This window comes from Colias philodice, chromosome 30 (genome assembly GCF_061535455.1).
Source record: "Colias philodice isolate Cphi_HAF_F1 chromosome 30, ilColPhil1 Martin Lab GWU primary, whole genome shotgun sequence".
Classification (NCBI taxonomy): Eukaryota; Metazoa; Arthropoda; class Insecta; order Lepidoptera; family Pieridae; genus Colias; species Colias philodice.
Window position 1 is genome coordinate 3,672,567 of NC_143115.1, and position 25,646 is coordinate 3,698,212.

A 25,646-nucleotide genomic window follows, 5' to 3' on the forward strand; every position below is an offset into this window, starting at 1 on the left:
CTAAAAATACTGAACTTTGGTGCATTTTACCTATTATTTTGCCTTAATTAGGGAATGAAATGAAAACACATTATATTAAATTTGTTGTAATCATTTATCTATAATATAAAAATGAATCGCAAAATGTGTTGGTAAGCGCATAACTCGAGAACGGCTGAACCTATTTCGATAATTCTTTTTTTATTATATTCCTTGAAGTACGAGGATGGTTTTTATGTAGAGAAAACGTAAATATGTACCACGGGCGAAGCCGGGGCGGACTGCTAGTTTAATATAAAATAAAAAAATAATATTTTTAAAATATTAATAATAACAATTTTAATTTTAATTATTTTTTCAAATTAAGTTCTCGGTAAAATCAGTCATCTAAATCAAATCAGTAGATAATTGTTACTGTTACTTTAAATACTAAGTTTTGGTATTTTGAGATCTTTCTCTTTATTAAAGAGTCTTTAATACTTTGGATTGGTATTTGTACTTAGAAGAATAATCAGTCTCTTTTAGGTACCTCTTATATAAAAATAATAATTATTAATTACTATTACCTACACCCAGTTCCAATCTCAACATAGATAATCAAAAATTGTTTCCACCAGCGTGGGTCAACCAACGCTTTGACAGCGTCCGTCAAAGCGTTGCCGAGGAAAACGAAGTTAGGCGAGCGTGAACGTGTGTGAACTAAGTTCACTGAACTTGCGAAATAAGTTTCGGTTTCGGCAAAAGTTTCGGCTGATTTTGGCCGAAACCGAAACTGCGGCCGAAACTTGATTTTTGGCCGAAACTCGGCCGAAACCGAAACCGAAACCGAAAGTTCGGTCGGACACTAATAAAATAACAATACCGACTTCTCAAATCTCATTGCCAACTAAAAGAAAGTAAAACAAGAGCTTGCTTTCAATTGGCATATGCAGTAAAAGCAGTAAAATCCAAGCAAGTGGGCATTCGAAAACAATTATACCTACAGCGACTCGTAGACACAAAAAACCATCCGGAATAGGGAAAAGTAAAATGTCGGACAGTAAAATTACGTCTAGTGCACAAGCTAGTATATAGATTAATGGCGTGCCATACCGGACCGTAAAAAATCGGAATGCCGGACCGTAAAATTCCTTGTAGTGGACAAACGCCCTAATTGAGGAGACAAAAGTTGCTCTTGCGCGCTAGCTTATTGCTCCGAGTACACCGAGTACTTGATACTGGCAAATAGTCATATCATCTTGCAATAAACACAAAAAAAGTACGACATTTGACAACGACAATTCAAATGTCATTGTTTGATGTTTCATAATCATTTGCCAAAGAACTTTAGAGTTTTTGACTTCGTAGTTCGTTTGACTTTTCCATTGATTTCATTTTCAAAATATTAAAGTGAATTATTATCTTAAACATATAAATGTGATTTGGTTTAAAATCTTAATGGTACACGCTTACGATGAATTGTATTTATTTAAATATTTACGTTCTATTCAACGTTATTTACCTTTGTTTTGGGCTAAACAGAGATGAAATTATTTTCCATTATAATAATACGTGAGTATTTACATTTAGTTATTTATTAGACGTGATAAAAACGTATGAGTTAGTGGCTTCGATATGCAGTAGGTACCTACATGAGTGTAGTGTTTAACAATAGTTAATATCATAATTTTTTTTAGAACAACATTTAAAACTTTCCTTGATTAATAAAATAATGAGGTCGTTATACTAGATACTGCTGTAGTTCACTTTGTATCATGTTCATAATAGGTACGTAATTTATTTTTAAATGTTGCAGTGTTAGTTAATTACATATTTTTTAATTGACTTAAATTGAATGTATGTAAAAACTTATGCTAAGAATTTGAAGTGTTATTACGAATATTGGAAGGATTAAAATTATGTCAAATATTAGGTTAATCAATGTATATCTTTTGGGATTTCTTTTTTACTTGTTGTTTGAACAGAAATGTATTATTAATTTTTAAGCATGGTGGATTATGGCCTGTGCCCGTGTCCCAGCAGTGGGAATGTATATGGTCTGATGATGATGATGAAATAATTATTAGTCACTTCACTATCTGATTTTAAATATTTGTTCTCATTTCTATTATAAATTATACCTAATCCATACTAATATTATAAATGCGAAAGTAACTCTCTGTCTGTCTGTTACTCAATCACGCCTTAACTACTGAACCAATTTGCATGAAGTTTGGTATAGAGATATTTTGATACCCGAGAAAGGACATAGGCTACTTTTTATCCCGGGAAATGGGATAGGTTTTATCCCGGAAATCCCACGGGAACGGGAACTATGCGGGTTTTTCTTTGACTGCATGGGCGAAGCTACGGGTGGAAAGCTAGTTATATATAAATTGTTAATTAATAATGAGAGTTCTACAAGTAAATAAGTTCAATAACAAACAAGATGATTAGTCCAAATAAAAGAAACTTAAAAAAAAATTAATCTCATTGCTTTTTACAACTTCTGAATAAGTTGTGTTTAGCTTATCTGCTAGCTAATGAAAATGAATGGTAAAAATTATGAAAAAATAGGTTTAAAAGTGTAAAGTAAGCAGTGATTTAATCAGTAAGTTCACTCTTTAAAAGTAATATGAATAAATACTCATAAAATAAATAAATTGTAATCCTATTATTCATATTCCTACTAATATTATAAAAGTGAAAGTTTGTGAGGATAGATGTATGTGTATGTATGTATGTTTGTTACTCTTTCACGCAAATACTACTGAACCGATTACAATGAAATTTACAATACATATAGAGGGTAACTTGGATTAACACATAGGATAGGCTTTATTCCAGAAATAGACAGGAATGGGAACTATGCGGGGTTTTCTTTGAAAACGCGGGTGAAGCCGCGGGCGGAAAGCTAGTTAAATAATATATTATCAGGAACAGAACAGGTGTGTATGTGTGTGTGTGTGAAATCTCGTGAACTATTATATTTTACAGGAAATAATTGCATGCCTCATAAGCGAAGCGTTGAGGTGGGTACTACTGTCACTTCGCGCAAAACATCTGATTTTTCAAACATAAAATGTCTTTATGTATCATACATTGCACTTGTAAGATAATACATACACACACATATTAAGAAAAAACACTATTTTTAACATTCATGATATTTTTGATGTCATTTTTGTTATTTAAACTAGTTAAAAAACAGTTTTAAAAAGTTCTGTCTTGGACGTCCGTGTGTCTGTATGTGCGGAGGATTTTCTTGTTAACACGATAGCGACCGAAATACTTTACTAATCGAGTCTTTTTTTTCTCTTACGCTTGAGTATGCTCAGGAATAGAACCCTTTCATTTTTCAGGGTCTGATTCGATGTGGTTTAATTGTTATTAAATAAACAAAAATAATAATTAATAAAAAATAACAATAATTAACAAAAATAATAATTAATATAAAATAATTATAAAAAAAAATTATGATTTTTATTATTTTTATTTCGATTTGAATAAAAGTTAATAATATATTTTTTCAGATATAAATACAATGAACCATACACAGTAGCAGTCAGTAAGAATACAGAATACATTATGGAATTTGCTGGCGTAAGTATTTCATTCTAATCCTACTAATATTTTAAATAAGCTGTGCCCCCATTTTTAGCCGCATTGCTCCGCTATTGTTTATCTTAGTGTGATGATAGCCTTCCTCCATAAATGGGCTATCTAACACCGAAAGAATTTTTCAAATTTGACCAGTAGTTCCTGAGATTAGCGCGTTCAAAGAAACAAATAAACTCTTCAGCTTTATAATATTAGTATACATGGTATGAAATGGTTCATAGCTTGCTAATATAAGGCTGCCAATTGTTCACAAAAATTGCTTGTTCTTTTTGACATTCCTATATCCTTTACACCCTATTTTGACCCTTGTTATAAAAACAGATTTAATTCAAACTTTGTACCCTTATCAAGGATCGGTGACAGTACAGTTTTCACGTGTTTTTAAACTATATTTCTTTTTTTTCTCTCTATGTATAATAAACGATAAAATCAATACATATATAATAAATATATTCACGTATTTTTAAAGGACTATGAGGCATACGACACGCCGGCCCGGGTGACGGTAGCTAGCGATTTCGCCAACCGGACCTATCCTTTGTTCATAACGGCTAGACAGCAGAAAGGTATGTAATTTCATCATCATCATCATCATCATCAATATATAATAAATAAATATTTCAGGACAATTTTCACACACGGCACGATCTGATCTCATACTAAGCTTTCGCTTGTGTTATGGAAACCAGATTGCTGATAAACATACTGTATATATAATTTTAAATAAATACTTATATAGATAATCAACACCCAGACACAGCAAACATCTATGTTCTTCACAAATTTTTTGAATATATATATATATATATATATATATTTTTATTTGCCCCGAGTGGGAATTGAACGCACAACCTCTGGATTGGAAGGCAGTGTCTCTAGTAACTTAGCCAATCGGTCAGTCAACATGGTATGATGATAATCATAAACATCAAAACACATTCTAGAAATAACCTCTTGATGACGTTGGTTGGTTAAAAAGAGTATCTATCTTTTATCTATCTAATTGCCTAATATCTAAGTATGTACTATCGACTTTTTCTTCCGGGTAAAAGCGACATTCCATTGGTATTTATAAAAATGACTATTTATAATTAAGTTGAAAATGAAAAAAAATGGCGTTTCAATTGAACAATAATTAAAATATTAAGCATTAAATTCCTGATATACATACTTACCTCTTGACAGCCTGCGTATAACTTGTGTCGATCGAAAAACAATTTAAAAAACAATAGGGCACTCTTGAGAGAATAACTAAATTAAAAAGAATAATAGATGTATCAAAATATAATAAAAAAAACTTACTGAATGCGTCACCAATTTAGTACACCCAAATACACTACATCACACCACATCACAATATACAAGAGAAAGCCCAAGCCGAGGTCCGAGATCCCCGACAAGGGACGCCCTTGCGCATGTCGCTACCAGGGTGAACCTTCAGTTCAACCACGTGTTCACGAAGCACATCACATTATATTGATTTATACTATGCACAGAATATCACGATTTACAATTTTCTAAAACTTGGATTAGCACATAAAACAATTAAAACTTTCTATGCTTTTAAATATCCGTATAATTAATGATTATCATAATATAAAGACGACGCCGACACGGCGTAGATTGCACTGCCTTTAGCGGAATATATGTCAATCTACCCTCGATATTTTAATAATTTAGTTCTATCGATTCCGAAGAAATAACGCATTAAGAGAGGGTATAAAGCAAAATTATCAATCTTCTATTATAAAATATATATCAAACCACATGATATTTTCGAGGATTCTGTTTGATCAAAAACATAAAATATTAAAATTGACTCGATAAAAATATCACGAAGTTACCCAAAGTTACCTCTAATTTTCATACTTACGATTTCTGCTTGACATGGTAATAATATACCTATTACGATTTTTTTTTTCATAAAAATTATATAAAACATTTGCTTTGTCGAGCTTTGTCTAGGCATTTTGTGTTAGTTTTAGTTTTAGTACGATAAAACACTTTTGGCACTTAATACATGTTTTAATTCCGCAAGAAAAAAAAACAGCCAACAGTGTTTTATCGTGATAAAACCATAAACCAAAAATTATTGTGGCATGCGATGTTTTATGCATTCATTGAATTATTTATTTACTACTAGCGGTCCGCCCCGGCTTCGCCCGTGGTACATGTTTACGTTTTCTCTACATAAGAACCATCCTCGTACTTCAAGGAATATAATAAAAAAAGAATTATCGAAATCGGTTCAGCCGTTCTCGAGTTATGCGCTTACCAACACATTTTGCGATTCATTTTTATATATAAGAAGAAGAAGAAGAAGATTATCATCGTTGATTATGCTAGTGTAGTTTAAAACATCATCAAGACAATAATCATAATCATGCATGCATAATATTATGTAAAATTAAAATGAACAATTGACGTATTTTAGGCAATTATAATTAACTAGATTTCCGCCCGCGGCTTCGCCCGCGTTTTGAAAGGAAAACCCGCATAGTTCCCGTTCCCGTGGGATTTCCGGGATGAAACCTATCCTATGTGTTAATCCAATTTACCCTCTGTATGTGTGCTAAATTTAATTGTAATCGCTTCAGTAGTATTTGCGTAAAAGAGTAACAAACACACACACACATCCTCACAAACTTTCGCATTTATAATATTAGTAGGATTGAAATCTTTCAGGCGTCTTCTCATGGCAGCTTCCCATGACGGTCCAGACGATTGGCGGTTTGGAACAGTTTACGAATATATCAAGAACTTTGTGTCCACATAATAATATATTCTCTGAAGATGAAGATACTTGCCGTGAGTAAAACATTTTTATTGTATGTATGTATGTTTGTATGTAACCGACTCTTTTCACTAAAAAAAAATTGGTTGTCTGTAAAGTCGGTTTACTGACGATAGTTGAACGTGACAACGTCCGATTGTGCTTCTTTGTCGCTCGTTCCGCGCTCTCGCTTGCACTTCAAGCCTTACATGGAACGCCTCAGAGCGAGGTAACGCCGCATGAGTCATGTTTTTTGTGCGTGCAGCCGGCTCTATCGAATTATAAGACGTTGTCACGTCAAAAGATGTAAGACTTGTACAATGGAAATTTCAAATTGGTTTTTATCAAATAATTATTTCGAATACAACCGTATATCCGTCTTATTACAAAAACTTAGAGCGTATACGCACTATGCGGGTAGCCGCATTGCGGGTAGCCGTCCGGCTGACCGCAAGCACAATTATGTACGTAATATTCATTTCTTTGCGCACTGTGCGGTCTGCGGTAGCCGCATCGCAGTGCGCATAGAAATGAATATTACGTACATAATTGTGCTTGCGGTCAGCCGGACGGCTACCCGCAATGCGGCTACCCGCATAGTGCGTATACGCTCTTAAACCTGGTTTAAACGCAGACTATAAAGCGATGGTTTAACTTTAGTACAGAGGTTTAAATTTGTCCTTATTTATGGTCCTTGTCTATGGTTTAACGCTTATACATCCATACATAAATAGAATCCCAATGAAAATTAAGGAAAGTGATAGGAAGGATGGAATTATTAGGAAGGAATTAAGAAGATATTTTTTAAATGCATTTGAGAGTGAGTTGATGTGTTGATGATCTGTGGCCGTTGAAATGTAACATTGTTAGTTAGAATATCAAAGTGTTAAATTAAATTGTAGTGTTTTATAAGTAAAATGGAAGTACATTTGTAAAATGGAGCTACATCTGCCAACAAACTGTTTTACAGTTTGGCAGAGTATTGTGATAATATGTATATGTGTCTTTGGTTCTGAAATAAAAATAAATAAATAAATAAATAAAATACTAATATTATAAATGCGAAAGTAACTCTGTCTGTTTGTCTGTTACTCAATCACGCCTTAACTACTGAACCAATTTGCATGAAATTTGGTATAGAGATATTTTGATACCCGAGAAAGGACATAGGCCACTTTTTATTGCGAAATATGTACAATAATATTATGTAGTAGTTAATAATATCAAATCTTTTTTATTTCTTACTTTTCCGTTTTTGAAGTCGGTTGTTTTTAACGCAGTTATTTTTATTTAATACTTTTTAGTGTATTTTTCAACACGAATCAAACGAGCCCAAACTCGATAAAGTTGAGTCAATATATTACTGAGTTCCTATGGCCACCTTCCGATTCCATCATCAAATCAGCTTCATGTCATGATAATGTTTCATCGCTATTAAATTTACATACGTATACAAAATTTCAGCTCAATCGGTTACCGGGAAGTGAATCAAAGTTACTTGCTACATATCAACTTAGTCATCGAGTACAGACAAAAATGCTCATAAAATAAAAACTACTGGGCCTATCCGAAAAAAAAAATTATGGGACCAATTCGACACCATCCCGCATCGAACAAAAAAAGAATCACGTAAATCGGTTCAGAAACCTCGGAGTAATCGGTGTACATACATAAAAAAAAAATATATATACCGGCCGAATTGATAACCGCATAAAATCGCATGGAGAGCTTAATTTTCATTAAAGGCTCTAATCGCACGGAAAGCTAAATTTTCACAATAAAGCTCTAATCGCACGGAGAGCTTAATTTTCACAAAAAACTCTCATCGCACGGAGAGCTTAATTTTCACAAAAAGCTTTAATCGCACGGAAAGCTTAATTTTCACAAAAAGCTCTAATCGCATGGAGAGCTTAATTTTCGCAAAAAGCTCTAATCGCACGGAAAGCTTAATTTTCACAAAAAAGCTCTAATCGCATGGAGAGCTTAATTTTCATAAAAAGCTCTAATCGCACGGAAAGCTTTATATTCACAAAAAGCTCTATTCGCACGGAAAGCTTAATTTTCACAAAAAAGCTCTAATCGCATGGAGAGCTTAATTTTCACAAAAAGCTCTAATCACACGGAAAGCTTGATTTTCACAAGAAGCTCTAATCACACAGAGAGCTTAATTTTCACAAGAAGCTCTAATCACACGGAGAGCTTAATTTTCATAAAAAGCTCTAATCGCACGGAAAGCTTAATTTTCACAAAAAGCTCTAATCGCACGGAGAGCTTAATTTTCACAAAAAGCTCTAATCGCACGGAGAGCTTAATTTTCACGAAGAGCTCTAATCCCATGGAGAGCTTAATTTTCACAAAAAGCTCTATTTGCATGGAAAGCTTAATTTTCACAAAAAAACTCTAATCGCACGGAGCTTTATTTTCACAAAAAACTCTCATCGCACGGAGAGCTTAATTTTTCACAAAAAGCTCATATCGCACGAAAATTTTAATTTTCACAAAAAGCTCTAATCGCACGGAGAGCTTAATTTTCACAAAAAGCTCTAATCGCATGGAGAGCTTAATTTCCACAAAAAGCTCTAATCGCATGGAGAGCTTAATTTTCACAAAAAGCTCTAATCGCACGGAGAGCTTAATTTTCACAAAAAAGCTCTAATCGCATGGAGAGCTTAATTTTCATAAAAAGCTCTAATCGCACGGAAAGCTTTATATTCACAAAAAGCTCTATTCGCACGGAAAGCTTAATTTTCACAAAAAAGCTCTAATCGCATGGAGAGCTTAATTTTCACAAAAAGCTCTAATCACACGGAAAGCTTGATTTTCACAAGAAGCTCTAATCACACAGAGAGCTTAATTTTCACAAGAAGCTCTAATCACACAGAGAGCTTAATTTTCATAAAAAGCTCTAATCGCACGGAAAGCTTAATTTTCACAAAAAGCTCTAATCGCACGGAGAGCTTAATTTTCACAAAAAGCTCTAATCGCACGGAGAGCTTAATTTTCACGAAGAGCTCTAATCCCATGGAGAGCTTAATTTTCACAAAAAGCTCTATTTGCATGGAGAGCTTAATTTTCACAAAAAGCTCTATTTGCATGGAAAGCTTAATTTTCACAAAAAAACTCTAATCGCACGGAGCTTTATTTTCACAAAAAACTCTCATCGCACGGAGAGCTTAATTTTTCACAAAAAGCTCATATCGCACGAAAATTTTAATTTTCACAAAAAGCTCTAATCGCACGGAGAGCTTAATTTTCACAAAAAGCTCTAATCGCATGGAGAGCTTAATTTCCACAAAAAGCTCTAATCGCATGGAGAGCTTAATTTTCACAAAAAGCTCTAATCGCACGGAGAGCTTAATTTTCACAAAAAAACTCATCGCACGGAGAGCTTAATTTTCACAAAAATCTCTCATCGCACGGAGAGCTTAATTTTCACAAAAAACTAATCGCATGGAAAGCTTAATTTTCATAAAAAGCTCTAATCGCACGGAGAGCTTAATTTTCACAAAAAGCTCTAAACGCATGGAGAGCTTAATTTTCACAAAAAGCTCTAATCGCACGGAGAGCTTAATTTTCACAAAAAGCTCTAATCGCATGGAGAGCTTAATTTTCACAAAAAGCTCTAATCGCACGGAGAGCTTAATTTTCACAAAAAGCTCTATTCGCACGGAAAGCTAAATTTTCACAAAAAGCTCTAATCGCACGGAGAGCTTAATTTTCACAAAAAACTAATCGCACGGAAAGCTTAATTTTCACAAAAAGCTCTAATCGCACGGTGAGCTTAATTTTCACAAATAACTCACAAAAAAACTCTATTCGCACGGAAAGCTAAATTTTCACAAAAAAGCTCCTAATCGCACGGAGAGCTTAATTTTCATTAAAATGTCTAATCGAACGGAAAGCTTAATTTTTACAAAAGCTCTAATCGCACGGAGAGCTTAATTTTCACAAAAAGCTCTAATCGCATGGAGAGCTTAATTTTCACAAAAAGGTCTAATCGCACGGAGAGCTTAATTTTCATTAAAAGGTCTAATCGAACGGAAAGCTTAATTTTTACAAAAAGCTTAATTTTCAAAAAAGCTCTAATCGCACGGAGAGCTTAATTTTCATTAAAAGGTCTAATCGAACGGAAAGCTTAATTTTTACAAAAAGCTTATAACATTTATAACATTTATTTCAGGTAACAGACAATAAATTGTACAGACCCATAGAATAAATACCTTACAGACTAACATACATATAATAATTTAAAACTAAACTAAATTAATACACGCTATGTCTTCGGCGTGTGACGCGATTCCGGGGGGCCGGGTATCCGTCCGCGGAAGCGGCGAAACACAACTCCCTGCGGCCAAAACCCTTCGTCCATGTAGACGCTCAGCTTGGCGGTCGGTACTCTCACCACGAAGGACTTGAAGCTCACTTTATGGCGAGACTCCAGCCGTTCCACTCGCAGACTCAAACCTGTCTTCGCATGCAAGTACTCGACAACATCTTCAGTCTTGGTACAGTAGTGCACACGAGACACGTAGAGCGGCGTCGTCGGCACCTCTGCGCGCATCCGCAAGTTTGGATCCCTCGTTGCGGTGCCACACTTGTTCTGACGAGTCAGCTTCCTCTTCTTCTGGACTTTTGTGAAGCCATCCTCGTCGACGCCCTTCGTTTTTGAAGGTAAACTATTCCGCACGGGTGCGTTTACTCCTTTTGTTGGTTTGGGGGTCGCAGTCATTTTTGCGGCTGCGGCGGCGTAGTCACGTTGAGGAGCAGCTGGCAACGTGACATGCGATGTCTTCTCCGGGGGAGAGGTAACGGGAGCGGGGCGCGGGGCATCACTCGGGTCATCGGCGGTCGGCGACACGTCAACATCAGCAGTTAAAATGCCGACGCATGCATTTTGCGCTCCGCGACGTGCATTCACATATGACGGCACGGGTGACCTACATATTGCATGCGCATCGCGATATGTCGCTAACTCGACTCGTAAATCGGAGATGGTCTTCTCTGAGGCCTCCAACTTGGTGTGTACCTCGGCCAGACTCGCCTTAAGGAATGTGATGTCCTTAAGGAGCCTCGTAACATCGACGTGGTCGAATCCCACCGGTGGAAGTTTATGCAACTCCTTTGCGACGAAATCGGGCACGTCATCGGGATCAGTCACCTTCAATAGGCTGATGATGTCCTGTATGCATTTTTCACCCCCGTTCCTGCGGCGGGACGGCATCGTGGCAATCTTGTCTAGCGTTTGGAAGAGTAGCACCTTGCCACTGCTGATTTCCTTCTCGTTAAAGTTAGTTTTGCAGATTTGCATGATGCTAACCTCGTCCATTGTATCGATGGCATTTTGGATGAACGCCAACAGCTCATTTACAATGAGTGTTTTACAACTCATTATAAAAGTTCATGCAGCGGCAAAGCCGCGCGTGGCGCGAATTGTTATTCCTTACTGCAGTGCTAGCACTAATCACGTCCAATTCCGAACGCGTCTAGCGCACGACTCGAATTTAATTAATTTTCATAAAAAGCTCTAATCGCACGGAAAGCTTAATATTCACTAATAAAAATAACTGCGTTACAACCGACAACCGACTTCAAAAACGGAAAAGTAAGAAATAAAAAAGATTTGACATTATTATTTACTATAGTCTGTCCACTATAAGAATTGCTTTTTGACAGCTCGACGGGTGATACCAGAAGTGATGTCTAAAAGATTATCGATTGTGATACCATTTCAATTATAAATTCAAAATATTATCAAAAATCTAATTAGGTACGTTAATAATAATTACAACGTAAATGTACTAAAAAGATATGTGATAATAAGACCACATATCTATGCATTTTATGTTAAAACTAAACTAAACTAATATTTTATTATTTATTGGTTTCTATCTTACAATTTGGTTGTCTTTATGTTTAAATTATATAACTTACTAGCGGTCCGCCCCGGCTTCGCCCGTGGTACATATTCACGTTTTCTCTACATAAGAACCATCCTCGAACTTCAAGGAATATTATAAAAAAAGAATTAACGAAATCGGTTAAGCCGTTCTCAAGTTATGCGCTTACCAACACATTTTGGGATTCATTTTTATATTACACACTAGCGGTCCGCCCCGGCTTCGCCCGTGGTACATATTCACGTTTTCTCTTCATAAGAACCATCCTCGAACTTCAAGGAATATTATAAAAAAAGAATTAACGAAATCGGTTAAGCCGTTCTATAGTTATGCGCTTACCAACACATTTTGGGATTCATTTTTATATTATAGATTAGAAGAGTTTTTCTGTATCGGATATATTTTAAAGAGTATTTCTATCGATTATTATAATCTATCGACCCATCATTGAATAATTCTGTGTAGACATCACTAAGTGGGCGGGGCCGGTCCATGAAGTACAATAATTATTTGTATGACATTTTAACATAGACAATACAATCCTTCATAGGCGTGGAGCTGTCAAAAAGCAAATAATATAATGGACAGAGTATACACATTATTGCACGCCTCATAAGCGAAGCGTTGAGGTGGGTACTACTGTCACTTCGCGCAAAACATCTGATTTTTCAAACTTAAAATGTCTTTATGTATCATACATTGCACTTGTAAGATAATACATACACACACATATTAAGAAAAAACACTATTTTTAACGTTCATGATATTTTTGATGTCATTTTTGTTATTTAAACTAGTTAAAAAACAGTTTAAAAAAGTTCTGTCTTGGACGTCCGTGTGTCTGTATGTGCGGATCCTTTTTCTTGTTAACACGATAGCGACCGAAATACTTTACTAATCAAGTCTTTTTTTTTCTCTTACGCTTGAGTATGCTCAGGAATAGAACCCTTTCATTTTTCAGGATCTGATTCGATGTGGTTTAATTGTTATTAAATAAACAAAAATAATAATTAATAAATATTTATTAAAAAAAAATTATGAGGCGTGCACTTTTGGATTTTTTTATATGTGCTATTTATTAAAAAGGTTTGATGTCGGTGCACGGGCTTAATACTAAGTGCTTAATGTTCGGCACCAACTTCAAACCTATTTAATAAATAGCACATCCATACTAATATTATAAATGCGAAAGTAACTCTGTCTGTCTGTCTGTTACTCAATCACGCCTTAACTACTGAACCAATTTGCATGAAATTTGGTATAGAGATATTTTGATACCCGAGAAAGGACATAGGCCACTTTTTATTGCGAAATATGAAGCCGGGGCGGACCGCTAGTATAACATATTTAATAATAATAATAATAAGGGCGTAGGGATGTGACGACCCCATCGCCCACGGTTGGAATATCTATGGTCTACGTGACAATAGATATTCCACCCGTGCAATCAGTCAACCCGCAGGACAACTTGTGGCGGGGTGTCGGGGAGTAGCGACCCCGCGGGAACCGAGTGCTCCCGGGGGAGGCCCCTGTCTTCATCTCCGGCTCGCCTTCACCGGCCGGTCGGAGTGAAGCCTGACGAGGACAGGACCCCCACCTCTGGCTTGCCTTAACCGGCCGGCCAGAGTGGAGTCGCGAGAGCTTTTAGCTCGAAGGGTGGATGCGAATCGTAAGTGGCGAGTGGGCACGTGATGCTGGACCCTCAGGGAGCGCGTGATCGTAGTTAAAAGTCCAGGGACGCCTCTCCACCCTTAGCTGCTCACAATATGTTGCCCCCTTGTCGCACTTTTGCAGCGACCTATTTCGGGGGCCCATACAGTGAGAGGGCGAGTCACCACCTGCCAACATATTTTTACTTTCTTTTAGTAGAAAGGCAGGTGCCATAGTTTCCCATAGTCCCCAATACCAGTCCATTTAGCATCCCAATCCATAGCCCAATTATTAAATTTCCATACCCTGCAATAGTCCTACATCGGCCGCGGACTGCCTAGGGCTGTATCTCTATAGTGCAGCCATGGGCAGGCTGCGGCTGGTGTCCCACAACACATTGAAATTCTCGAAAGGGCCTCTGCGTGTTGGACCCGTGTCCCCACGTAAGCCTTCCAAAGATCCGGGTACTGTCCTTCTGGTGGTACCCGAGTATTATGGAAATGAGAAACATAATAATAATAAAATAATTTTTATTTGTAACAAGACTTTTAGTTAAACCATGGTTTTAACTTTTAATACGTTAGTTTTTAGTTAGTTTGTGTTTGTAATGAGACAGCGTTAGCTCATTTAGCTTTAAAATGTGAGTTATCTAAATCTAGACAAAAAATATTGAAAATAAAAAAGAGCGTGTGTGCCGAGCACACGTGTCAGAAGTGGAACTTCTTTGGCAAGATTCAAAAATACCAAAATCGTCGCCTTACTCCACGACGTGACGGTATTGCCATGACGCGACCTTGAAATTTTACTCTCAACGCGCCTAAAGAAGTTTCACTTCAAGTTATTTCATTGCCGCTGTCACTTATCATCCTGTCTTTTTCTCTCGCATTGTATCTCACATACGCCTTTCTCTTTCTGTTAACGCTACAGTCAGTGACAAATGGATTCGAGTGTACTGCGGGCCTTTGATACGTAAATATTTGTTTTTCAAATAAAATCACACACGCTATTGCTAGATATTTTCTTTCATTATAGCCTTCATAATATTATTTTCATATAGACAACACGTATCAAGAGAATAGACAGGCTAAACCAACAATATTCACTACATAGTATAAAACAAAGTCGCTTACTCAGTCCCTGTGTCCCTATGTATGCTTAAATATTTAAAACTACGCAACGGATTTAAAATATATAAATCACGCTCTTTTTCATGCATAGAACAGATCCCCATACCATGATGTCTTATGGCCAATGATATTACAAGTTAATAGCGAGAAATGTGGCTAATTAGCCACATTTTAGTTTGGTTGTCTCTTTCGCTCACGATACTTGAATAATGCCATCCCACTCTGACGTCTAATCGTGTGTGCGTTAGCTTATAATGATTGTATGTCGCTTTTGAAGATCGAATATTTTATTATTTTTAACTAGCTGCGCTTCGCGGTTTCACCCGCGTGGCTCCGAAAGATAAATAAGAGAAAGGCATAATCATTTTCCGGGACAGTATTATACGGGCTAGTATTATAAACAAGTATTTTTGTTCGCAGATATATCTACATTAAACACGCCTATAGTGCACTTGACATCCTCATCACCAGACGCGATAAACGTGACAATTTTAGTTGAAACGGTTCAGGATTTTTATATAAAACTGAACGAAACAACAAACTTGACGAGTACTCCAAGCCAGCCAAAGTATTATTTCTACCCGTTTGACCAGGGGAAAAATAATGTGGTCGATCTGGCAACACAAAGGGAGAGGAAGAAGTATTTGTGTACTGGAAAGGGTGGGGGGAAATATTTTGTGAACAGAAATTTGGATAAAACCTACGGATGGTTGTCGAGGCCCAAAAGTGTGATACTCATGATTGAGTCGGATGATGATATATGCGCTGTTGTTTCTATTCAGAACTTTTCGGTATGTATTTTTTTTATGCTATTGCATGACTTTGAGCGCGGCGACCGAATGTAAAAATTCCGTAACGAAAAATCCTAACACCCCCCACTCTAACCCGCATAGCGATGCGATGCTATGAAATAGCTTTACCGCGGCAGTCCTCGAGTGACACACGTATTTTTTTTTAATTTTAATTTATTGTAAATTTGCATTTATTTAATGTAGGTATTTACGGGAGATAGAAATATAGATTTTTTTACAATTTGTTGCTTTCCCTGGCTTAAATTGGATTGAAAATAGTCTTATGATACTCGGTAAAAATGTAATGTTGTAAAATAAATTTTTAATATGTATTGTTCAGTTAAAAACTACTCAGTTTTTAACTGAACATGAGAGAACTGAGAAAGAAGAACTTATTTTTCTATAATGTTGGTAATAATACTCAAGAATAAATATTTGTGTGTTTGTAACTAATGAACTTGAAAACCGATGTTTTTTTTATTATTTTACCGGTAGACAGTTAAATTTATCGAATTACTTCTGAGTGACATATTGCATATGTTTTTTCGAAGCCGAGGAAACATTTATTCATCAAATTTTAACTACTTTTATAGTATTTCGAAATAATTAATTATTATGATTATATTAATCAAAGATTTGTTAAAAAAAAATAGCCAGGACTTATTTGAAGGCCTTTCCGGCTCTTTTTTTCTATATTTAACGATATCATTACTCCTATTGAGATATTTTGGTAATAAAAATAACAATATAATTGAAAAACTGATATTTTCAGTGCCCTGTATTCGACAATGAAAGAGATATTCTATACGATGGTTATTATTTAACGATGACCAGGCGAGGAGGTATTACATTAACGGTAAGATAATATTATGTATATGAATTCCTATATGTACTTATATTGTAAATATTATTTATATGTTTGTATATTTAACGGGCCCTCTTCACAATGGGCAGCGTTGGCCCAACAAATGATCGTCGATGTTTGCCGCCATTACGGCGATTATGAATAGACATCTACAATGATAATTTGATATGGCTGGTTGACTTTTGATTTATATGACACAATTTTTTTAAGTATAGATATGTATGAATAATATCTTGAAACAAAGACAGAGCAGAATGTTTAAGGATCTATATTATCTGTATTTACAAACATCTTTGTAATTCTACATTCTGCAAATAAAGCAATTTGAATTTGCATTTGAATTTGAATAATTTGCATTAAACATGCTGGAAAACTGTATTGTAGCATCTCTGTACACCGTGTTTATTGGCAAATATATGAATTTGAAATTTGGATTTGAATGACGGCTGATAATAGACAACAATATTGTAACATGCTGGCACTTAAATTATTGTAACTCAGGGGAGAAAGTGGTGTAAGCTTATATGTATTATGTAGTTACATAATTATGTAAAACTAAATTGTAATATTGACATGATTTTAAAACAGCAACTATGTAGTTTCTTGCTGGTTCTTCTCTATAGATACTGCTTTCCGAATCGGTGGTAAATGATAAAAATAGACGGGTTGCACTCCGGGAGTGAAAACTTGATTATTAACGTTGAGCATGTTTGATATCCATCCGTCTTACGCTTTTTCGATCAGGTCACGTGTCCTGACGCGAGTTTAAGATTTTATACCCATTACAGAAAAAGTGCTCAACGCCGCTATAGAAGTTTTCACTTCAAAAATATGTAATGACGATTCAAAAGTGCTTTGATAAGAAGTCTAATTGAATAAATAAATGTTTGCGTTTGACTTTGAATTTGAGCCGGAATACAGGGATACAGGTGTACATCTATACTAATATTATAAAGAGGAAAGGTTTGTATGTATGTATGTATGCATGTATGGTTTTCACGCATAAACTACTGGACCGATTTTGATGAAATTTGGCACAGATAATCTTTAGACCCTGAGAAAGAAAATAGGCTACCTTTTATTGCGAAATATGTACCACGGGCGAAGCTGGGGCGGACCGCTAGTTAATATATAAATTGTCTGACATATTGTAAATTAGAATAAGTTTTTATTGGAAAATAAATTTATTTATTTATTTAGGTTTACACTATCGTGATTGCCTCTACTCGCCCAACGCTGCCCATTGTGAAAAAGGCCCATTAAAAATTATTTTTCGACCACAATGATATACTTTTTAAATATATTTAATCAAATTAGGTACTTAAAAGTGGTCAAAAATGTACTTTAATATATATTTTTTGATTTTTATTTAACAGCAAGACACGTTCCCCGTCGGTTTCTACATAGTGTTCATAGTAAAGACGTCAGACGAGGATTGTACAGGCCGAGCTACTAGTAACACGAGTTTACCGAAAATGGCCCAGTATTTCGGGTGGGACGAGTCGATCAGTGTACCGACTAACGATGGTAGAGTTAAAACATTCAGGTGAGAGATTTTTGAAATATTATATTCCTAACTATAATATCTATACTTGATATACAGGGTGTCCCACTGTTGGTATACTAAGCTCAAAGGAGGTTATAGTTTTGCATACGCTGAGTACGTAAAAAATAATTTAAAAAATCCAGACGCATTTTTTTTTCAAATAGATGAATTCTTAAAACTTTATGTGTACACCCAAAACAAGCAACCTGCCCAACTTTGCCACCAGCACGTGAGCTATCGTTTAAGATTATGTTTTCATAGACAAAATGCTCATATTAGAGAAGCAGTATATGCCGGCTGTGCGAAGCTAGAGAAGAAAACACGGATTTTCAGGAAAAATTTAGCAAAAAATTTTGGATCCAATTTTTTTTTAAGTATTTTTTACGTGATCAGTGTATGCAAAACTACAAGTTCCTTCGCGCTTAGTATACCAATAGTGGGACACCCTGTATAAAGCGGAAGAGTTTGTTTGTTTGTTTGATCGCGCTAATCTCAGGAACTACTGGTCCGATTTGAAAAAATATTTCGGTGTTAGATAGCCCATTTATCAAGGAAGGCTATAGGCTATATTATATCACTAGCTGCGCTTCGCGGTTTCACCCGCGTGGCTCCGCTCCTGTTGATAGCCTTCCTCAATAAATGGGCTATCTAACACCGAAATAATTTTTCAAATAACCGAAATAAATAACAATAAACCGAATTTCAGTAAACCGAAATAATTGTTCCTGAGATTAGCGCGTTAGCAGTTCAAATAAACAAACAAACTCTTCAGCTTTATAATATTCACTAGCTTACCGTCCGCGGCTTCGCCCGCTTTGTCTTAAACATAATTAAATATATACTAAAACCTTCTTCTTGAATCACTCTATCTATTAAAAAAAACCGCATCAAAATCCGTTGCGTATTTTTAAAGATTTAAGCATACAAAGGGATATAGGGACAGTGAACTTGTGACTTTGTTTTATACTATGTAAACTTTGTTTTATACTATGTATGTCATTTATAGCGGTATTTAAGTGTTTGTTTACCAACTAACTAATTTGGCAATGTATAACCTAGGTTAATCTATAATAAGTAGGAGCGCAACGCCAACAAACTGTTTTACAGTTTGGCGAAAATTTGTAAAGGTTATATAGTGTTACTAAATGGTAAATTAATAAAAAAAAAAAAAAAAAAGAAAGCGACTTTGTTTTATACTATGTAGTGATAAGTATAGATTACATATTATGTTCTAATTTTAAAAATCTATTTCTAACAGCGCAATAATGTTTAAATAAATAAAGAAATTAGTATTGAGTATTAAAGCTATTTATTTGTTTTTTATTTCAGTTTGCGGATTATTGAAACGATATCATATCAAGAATACATGATAGCAGCGGGTGCAGCTTTGGCATTCTTTCTGTCTTTCTACGTCGCCTTTATAATAGTTATTATATTTCAAAGGAAAAGGAATTTTAATGGTTCTGACGGTGAGTCTTCTTTTTTTTATTAATTTTTAAGTTACATATACATATTAAAATGTTAAATTGGTACAAAATTAATATAGTTGTAGATATTTAAAGCCTGTGTTACATTAAGGGGCTGACAAGACCCAATTGATGATTGAGTAACAGTGATTACGCTCTCGTTTACTCCTATACAATTGGACAGTGTGCGCAAGCGAGAGAGTAATCACTGTTACTGGGCGGGGCCACGTCGTAGAAGAAAATAATAAGAAAATATGTGATTTAGGGCCCTTTTTCAATGCTTGGATAAAACTTATTCGTCGAATAATATATAAAACTACCATTTTAAAAACGTATTCTAATTGCCCGTATTTGACAGTTTACGTGACATTTTAATATTATCGTGTAATACTTTATTGGACGGATTGTCACAGAGCGTCGATGCTTGTTTGTGGTAGTGAAAGCACGTGTTATTGAAAAATTTTTCATTATAGTTTTCTATTTGGTGTATATTTCATTCAAGCTACGATTTTTTTTGTTTTTATTGGTGGTGGTTGTATTGTATAGTGTTTAGTGGTAAGTATACTAATCTAAGTATGGATATCCCTCCGGATCCGCCGGATCCTCCTGATCCTAACGATCCCTCCCAAAATGTACAGACTCGCCTTCCTCACAAAAGGCATTTGGACGACGATATTTCAAACGTCACAAAACTAAAAAAAACTTCTGTGGATAATAATCCTATAGCGGCATCTATCCAGACAGTTTATACTCACCCTATGTTATCTGAGGGTGAAAGAAGGTATTCGGAAGCAGACACTGGCCCATTCCTTGTCCACTTATGTAAAAATGAAACTGATCTTGCTTCTGGTTCAACTTTGAGATCTGTAAAGGTAGGCCAACTTTTAGTTACTAATGGTATTAATAATATTAAACGTGATGGCATTAAAAAGATAGGTAGGAATCGAGTCTCTGTTGAATTCTCTAATGCTGATGACGCCAACAAGTTTTGTCATAATCCAATATTGAGTAATAACAATCTTACTGCATCCATCCCTACCTATAATTTTTCTCGCATGGGAATAGTTAGAGGAGTTCCTACTGACATTTCCATGCAAGAATGTGTAGAAGCTCTAGAGATCCCCCAAGGCTTCGGAATGGTGTTAAAGGCCCGTAGACTCAACCGAAAACGAAAAACTGATGAAACTACTGAGTGGATTCCGACGACTACTGTTGTCCTAACTTTACAAGGACAAAAATTACCCGATAGAGTCTACCTATATAAATCCTCCTTAATTATTGAGAAATATCAACTTCCAACTATACAATGCCGGAAGTGCTGCAGGTTTGGGCATATCAAATCCCAGTGCCGATCAAAACCTCGCTGCTTCCGGTGTGCAAAGGACCATGATGGCATTGATTGCAATGTTTCTGAGTCTGCCGCTTCATGCATCAGTTGTTCAGGTTCCCATCTTGCTACGGACCCAGTGTGTCCTGAACACTCAAGACAAAAAAATATAAAACATATTATGTCTGAGGAAAACATTTCTTACTCCGAAGCTTCCCTACGTTTCCCCATGTCCCGCAAATCCTTTGCTGATGCAACCCGTCAAACCCCTTCTTCTTCAATTACATACTCTTCTCAAAATCCGCCCTCTTCCCCTACCTCGTCCTCTTATAAGAAAACCGTTTTCTATATGCCTCGTCCTAGAGCTCCTCTTGGAAAAGGCTATGACAAAGCAACCCATAATAACATTGTTCGAGATCCCCAACTAGAACCGCAAAACGGGTGTGCCTTATCAGGCACTACCCCTATTACCAGATCTCAAAGAGAGAGCAACGTCCTCATCTCCTGCCTGACATTTTTCTATGACATCATTAAAACATGTAGTGATGTCGACTTACCGCACAACGTGAAAGAAATGTTATTCAGAATTCTTGACACTATCAGATTAAATAATGGCTCCGAAGAGCCTGATACAATGGAATGCTAGAAGCGTTCGACCAAAGAAACATTCAATCATCAGCCTTATTAACGAATACGACCCTGTGATATTTGCCATATCTGAGTCGTGGTTAGTTCCTAAGACTCGTTTTACCATCCCTAATTATGTGTGCTTACGCAATGACAGAGCCGACGGTTATGCCGGTGCTGCTCTGATTATTAAAAGATGTATCCCCTTCTCCCAAATCCCTATTCCCAATCATAGTGAGGATATCAATGCTGTTGCAGCAAAAGTTTTTGATTTTACTGTTTTATCTATATATATCTCGAAACCTTGTTCCTCTTTAATTCCTGATTTGTACTATATATTCTCCTCTCTCCCCGGTCCTATTTTAATTTTGGGGGATTTTAATGCCCATCACACCTCATGGGGCTCCCATAAGTCCGACCTATTTGCTGTATCTCTATTAGAACTGTTTGATGATCTCAACTTATGCATTTTAAACAATGGCTCCCCTACTCATATTGTTTTACCTAATCAAAATCCTAAAAGTGTTGTTGATTTGTCCTTGTCTTCCCCCTCCTTATCTCTGTCCTGTAATTGGTCCACTCTCCCTGATTCCCATGGGAGTGATCATTTTCCTATCCTCCTCTCCTTTGACCATAACATCCCCGAAGCCCAATATGTTCCGTCTCTAAAATTCCACCTGTCTAAAGCTAATTGGTCTAATTATTCATACTCTTTAGAAAATAAAATTAATCTTTTTCCCCCTATTTCATTTAATAATGTATTGCTTGTTTATTCCCAGTTTGAATCCTCCATCCTTTCATCTGCCAATGCTAATATCCCTCAGAAAAAACCATCTCATTATAAACCCTCTACTCCTTGGTGGGATCAGGAATGTACAGATATTGTTCGCCAAAGATCTGATGCGGAAAAAGTATACATTTCTAGTATGACACCAGAAAATTTCCTAAACTTTAAAAAGATTTCAGCTAATGCGAAAAAAACTCTTAACTCCAAAAAGCGTTCTGGATGGCTAAATTTTTGTGAATCCCTCTCTCCTAAAACCCCTCCTTCTCTAGTCTGGAAACAAATTAAAAGGTTTAGAAAGTCATATTCCCCAATTTCCTTAACCTCTAACAATACCTCCCTTTGGTTAGATGAGTTTATAAATAAATTAGCTCCTACCACCGTCCCTGCCTCTGACCTATTTCCCTCCTCACCCTCCTTTCTCCCTCCCACAAATAACCTAGACTCGCCTTTTTCCATGGATGAACTCTTATGTGCCCTTGATGGACTCAAAGATTCATCTCCTGGTATTGATGAAATTCCCTACTCATTTTTAGTCCAATCAACAGAAAAGACTAAGGTATTATTTCTTGATTTAGTAAATTATTTCCTTTCCACCGGCTTCATTCCTCCATCCTGGAAAACCCAAATTGTAATCCCTATCCTTAAACCAAACAAGAACCCATCAGATCCTAACAGCTATCGCCCAATTGCCCTGTCCTCCACTTTATGTAAAATAACGGAAATTTTATTAAAAAACCGGCTAGAATGGTTTGTTGAAAATAACAATATCCTGGCTAAATCTCAATTTGGGTTCCGCAAGGGATTTAGCACTTTAGATAGTATTGCCGTCCTCACTACTGATATCCAAATTTCCTTTAAAAAAAAGCAGTTCCTTGCTGGAGTCTTTCTAGATATAGAAGGTGCTTATGACAATGTTATTCTTCCAATACTCAGGCAAAAATTGCATCAGCTGAGTATCCCCGAGAGGTTAACAAGGTTCATTTGCAATCTTCTTATGTGCAGATCAATCCAAGTAAGAGTTGATGGATCATTAAGCTCTCCTAGATCCATTTGGAAAGGTCTCCCGCAAGGATCTGTGTTAAGCCCCCTTTTATATAGCCTGTACACCTATGATTTGGAGTCATCAGTAAATAGTTTTTGCAACATCCTACAATATGCCGACGATATTGCGTTATACTGCAGTTCATCCTCTATATCTGAAATAGAATGTAATTTAAATAGTGCGCTCTACTACCTACATGAGTGGTTACACCCACATGGCCTATCTTTATCCGTCTCAAAAAGCTCTTGTGTAATTTTCACCCGCAAAAGATTAGTTCCTCCTTTAAACCTTTTTTATAATAATGATCCCTTCCCTTTTCATGATAATGTAAAATTTTTAGGAGTATATTTAGATTCCAGAATGACTGGATTAGTCCATTCAAATTACATCGCTAAGAAATGTGAGAAAGGCGTTAACGTTTTGCGTGCGTTGTCTGGAGTTAGCTGGGGCGCGCACCCTTTCTCTCAGAAGCTCCTGTATAATGCTGTGGTCCGTAGCCACTTTGATTATGCTTCATTTTTATTGGAACCATGTAATAAGGCCGGCAATCAAGTTTGGGACAGAATCCAATCTAAATGCTTAAGGATTATTCTAGGTGCTATGAGATCCACAGCAATTAACGCCTTACAAATAGAATCCGGTGACCCCCCTCTTCATTTTAGGAAACAGTACTTGTGTGATAGATTTATTTGGAAACTTTTTCAAAATTCTTCCCATCCTCTCCTTGCTAGATTACAAATTTTACATGGTTTAGTTGACAATAACTCAGCGTTCCCCCTCTTAAAATCCTACTCATTTATTTTAGCATTACCCTATACTTTGTATAAATCCCCCTCCAATCCTATCTTTTGCTCTCCTTTTGAGTCCCTTCTTTTTCGCCCAAATATTGAATTTTTTAAAATTTCAAAACAATCCCCCGACGCCAATCATAAATTCAACAGCATTTTAGCTGAAAATTGGAATGGATGGACTCCAATTTTCACTGATGCTTCAAAAACCTCTGATATTGAAAACGTGGGTATAGCTGTCTGGATGCCAAAATTTGCCATTATGTTGTGTCGTAAATGCCCTCCAGTAACATCTACCTTTGTGGGCGAGGCTTTAGCTCTGTTAGAAGCGGTACTCTACGTCCTATCTCATAAGCTGACTAAATCGATTATTTTCACAGACTCCAAAAGTTGTTTACAGGCATTGACTTCTAATCAATTTCGTTCAAAGGTGAAATATCCGGTAATTATTAAATTAAAAGAAGTCCTGTTAGAATGCAAAGTAAATGATATTGATGTTACCTTGGCTTGGATTCCTGGACACAGTGGTATCACAGGTAATGAGTCCGCCGACCTGTGTGCTAAAGCAGCCATTAATATATCATCAGAGACTCATGTACTTACATACTCACATGACATTGTTGCACTTGCGCGCCCTAGACTTTTTGAATCATGGAAGGATTTTTGGTCTATGTCAAGTAGAAGTAAGGGCAAATTCTACCGCTCTATACAAAATGATATTCCTCCAAAACCATGGTTTTTTAAATATAAGGACATCCCCAAAGGTGTTACCTCTACGATCTGCCGTATTCGACTAGGCCACGCAAGTACTCCAGTGCATCTAGCAAAAATCAGGGTGAGGGACAACTCAATTTGTGAATGTGGTATTGATGAAGCCGACCTGGACCATATCTTTTTTAACTGTACAAAGAATTCTTCCCTATATGATAACCTTCCTCCTACCGTTCCTCGTCCTACTAACATGCAATCCCTCCTCTCATTAATTAGTACTCGATTTGTTTATGTTATATCTAAATTTATTATCTCTAACAAAATAAAACTGTGAAAATTTATCAAGCGTCCAAATATTGTAGATTTTAGTTTTTATGTTATACTTTGTACATAGTTTACTGTTCGTCCTTTATAACAATTAAATTAACCTGGTGTTGGGAATTTCTATATATTGTGTGTGTCATTTTTTTGTTGTAGATATCTGCGCTTGACTGATACATTTCAGTTTCTTATAAATCTATGAGATGTAAAACTATCCACAACGTGACATTGGCAAAATTGTGGCAACGCAGCACTGCCATTTATAAAATAAATTGAATTGTCACAATACTTTATTGGACGGATAAGTTTTATCCAAACATTAAAAAATCGGCCCTTAAGGAAAAGTGTG

The 25,646-nt window shown here is 36.1% G+C and overlaps 4 protein-coding genes and 1 long non-coding RNA gene across 7 annotated transcripts in view; 3 read left to right on the top strand and 2 right to left on the bottom strand.

Moving 5' to 3' along the window:
• LOC149475466 (uncharacterized) overlaps positions 1-5,233 on the bottom strand; it is a 66,456-nt gene extending 61,223 nt beyond the window's left edge. The window contains exon 1 of the mRNA XM_089713444.1: positions 4,882-5,233. The gene's annotated coding sequence lies outside the window, so the exon portion shown is untranslated. The remainder of the gene's footprint in view (positions 1-4,881) is intronic.
• Positions 1,275-25,646, top strand: part of LOC149475472 (SID1 transmembrane family member 1-like) — a 52,191-nt gene continuing 27,819 nt past the window's right edge. The window contains exons 1-8 of one of the 2 annotated variants that reach the window (XM_089713355.1): positions 1,275-1,530; positions 3,492-3,561; positions 4,049-4,145; positions 6,265-6,387; positions 15,447-15,817; positions 16,590-16,673; positions 18,059-18,228; positions 19,558-19,697. In XM_089713355.1, coding sequence (XP_089569481.1) covers positions 1,433-1,530; positions 3,492-3,561; positions 4,049-4,145; positions 6,265-6,387; positions 15,447-15,817; positions 16,590-16,673; positions 18,059-18,228; positions 19,558-19,697 — 1,153 coding nt within the window. In that variant the 5' untranslated portion in view covers positions 1,275-1,432. Of the gene's footprint in view, positions 1,531-1,725; positions 1,743-3,489; positions 3,562-4,048; positions 4,146-6,264; positions 6,388-15,446; positions 15,818-16,589; positions 16,674-18,058; positions 18,229-19,557; positions 19,698-25,646 lie in introns of those variants that run through there. The other variant, XM_089713356.1, reaches the window with a different exon arrangement.
• Positions 10,514-11,861, bottom strand: LOC149475473 (uncharacterized). The gene has a single exon (XM_089713458.1). It carries the CDS (start codon positions 11,739-11,741, stop codon positions 10,626-10,628), a length of 1,116 nt encoding a protein of 371 aa, XP_089569584.1. The 5' UTR covers positions 11,742-11,861; the 3' UTR covers positions 10,514-10,625.
• LOC149475474 (uncharacterized) lies at positions 20,112-25,569 on the top strand. Of its 2 annotated transcripts, none has more exons than XR_016318076.1 (2): positions 20,112-20,249; positions 24,646-25,569. It is a non-coding gene; the product is annotated as an uncharacterized LOC149475474 (long non-coding RNA). The 2 variants fall into 2 exon arrangements; XR_016318077.1 differs by having other exon boundaries at positions 24,656-25,569.
• LOC149475475 (uncharacterized) lies at positions 20,249-25,569 on the top strand. Its single transcript, XM_089713437.1, has one exon. The coding sequence runs from the start codon at positions 20,270-20,272 to the stop codon at positions 21,665-21,667; it is 1,398 nt and encodes a 465-aa protein (XP_089569563.1). The 5' UTR covers positions 20,249-20,269; the 3' UTR covers positions 21,668-25,569.

Coding starts and splice junctions, on each gene's coding strand:
- LOC149475473 (XM_089713458.1), bottom strand. CDS start 11,741: ATGAGTTGTAAAACACTCATTGTAAATGAGCTGTTGGCGTTCATCCAA.
- LOC149475475 (XM_089713437.1), top strand. CDS start 20,270: ATGGATATCCCTCCGGATCCGCCGGATCCTCCTGATCCTAACGATCCC.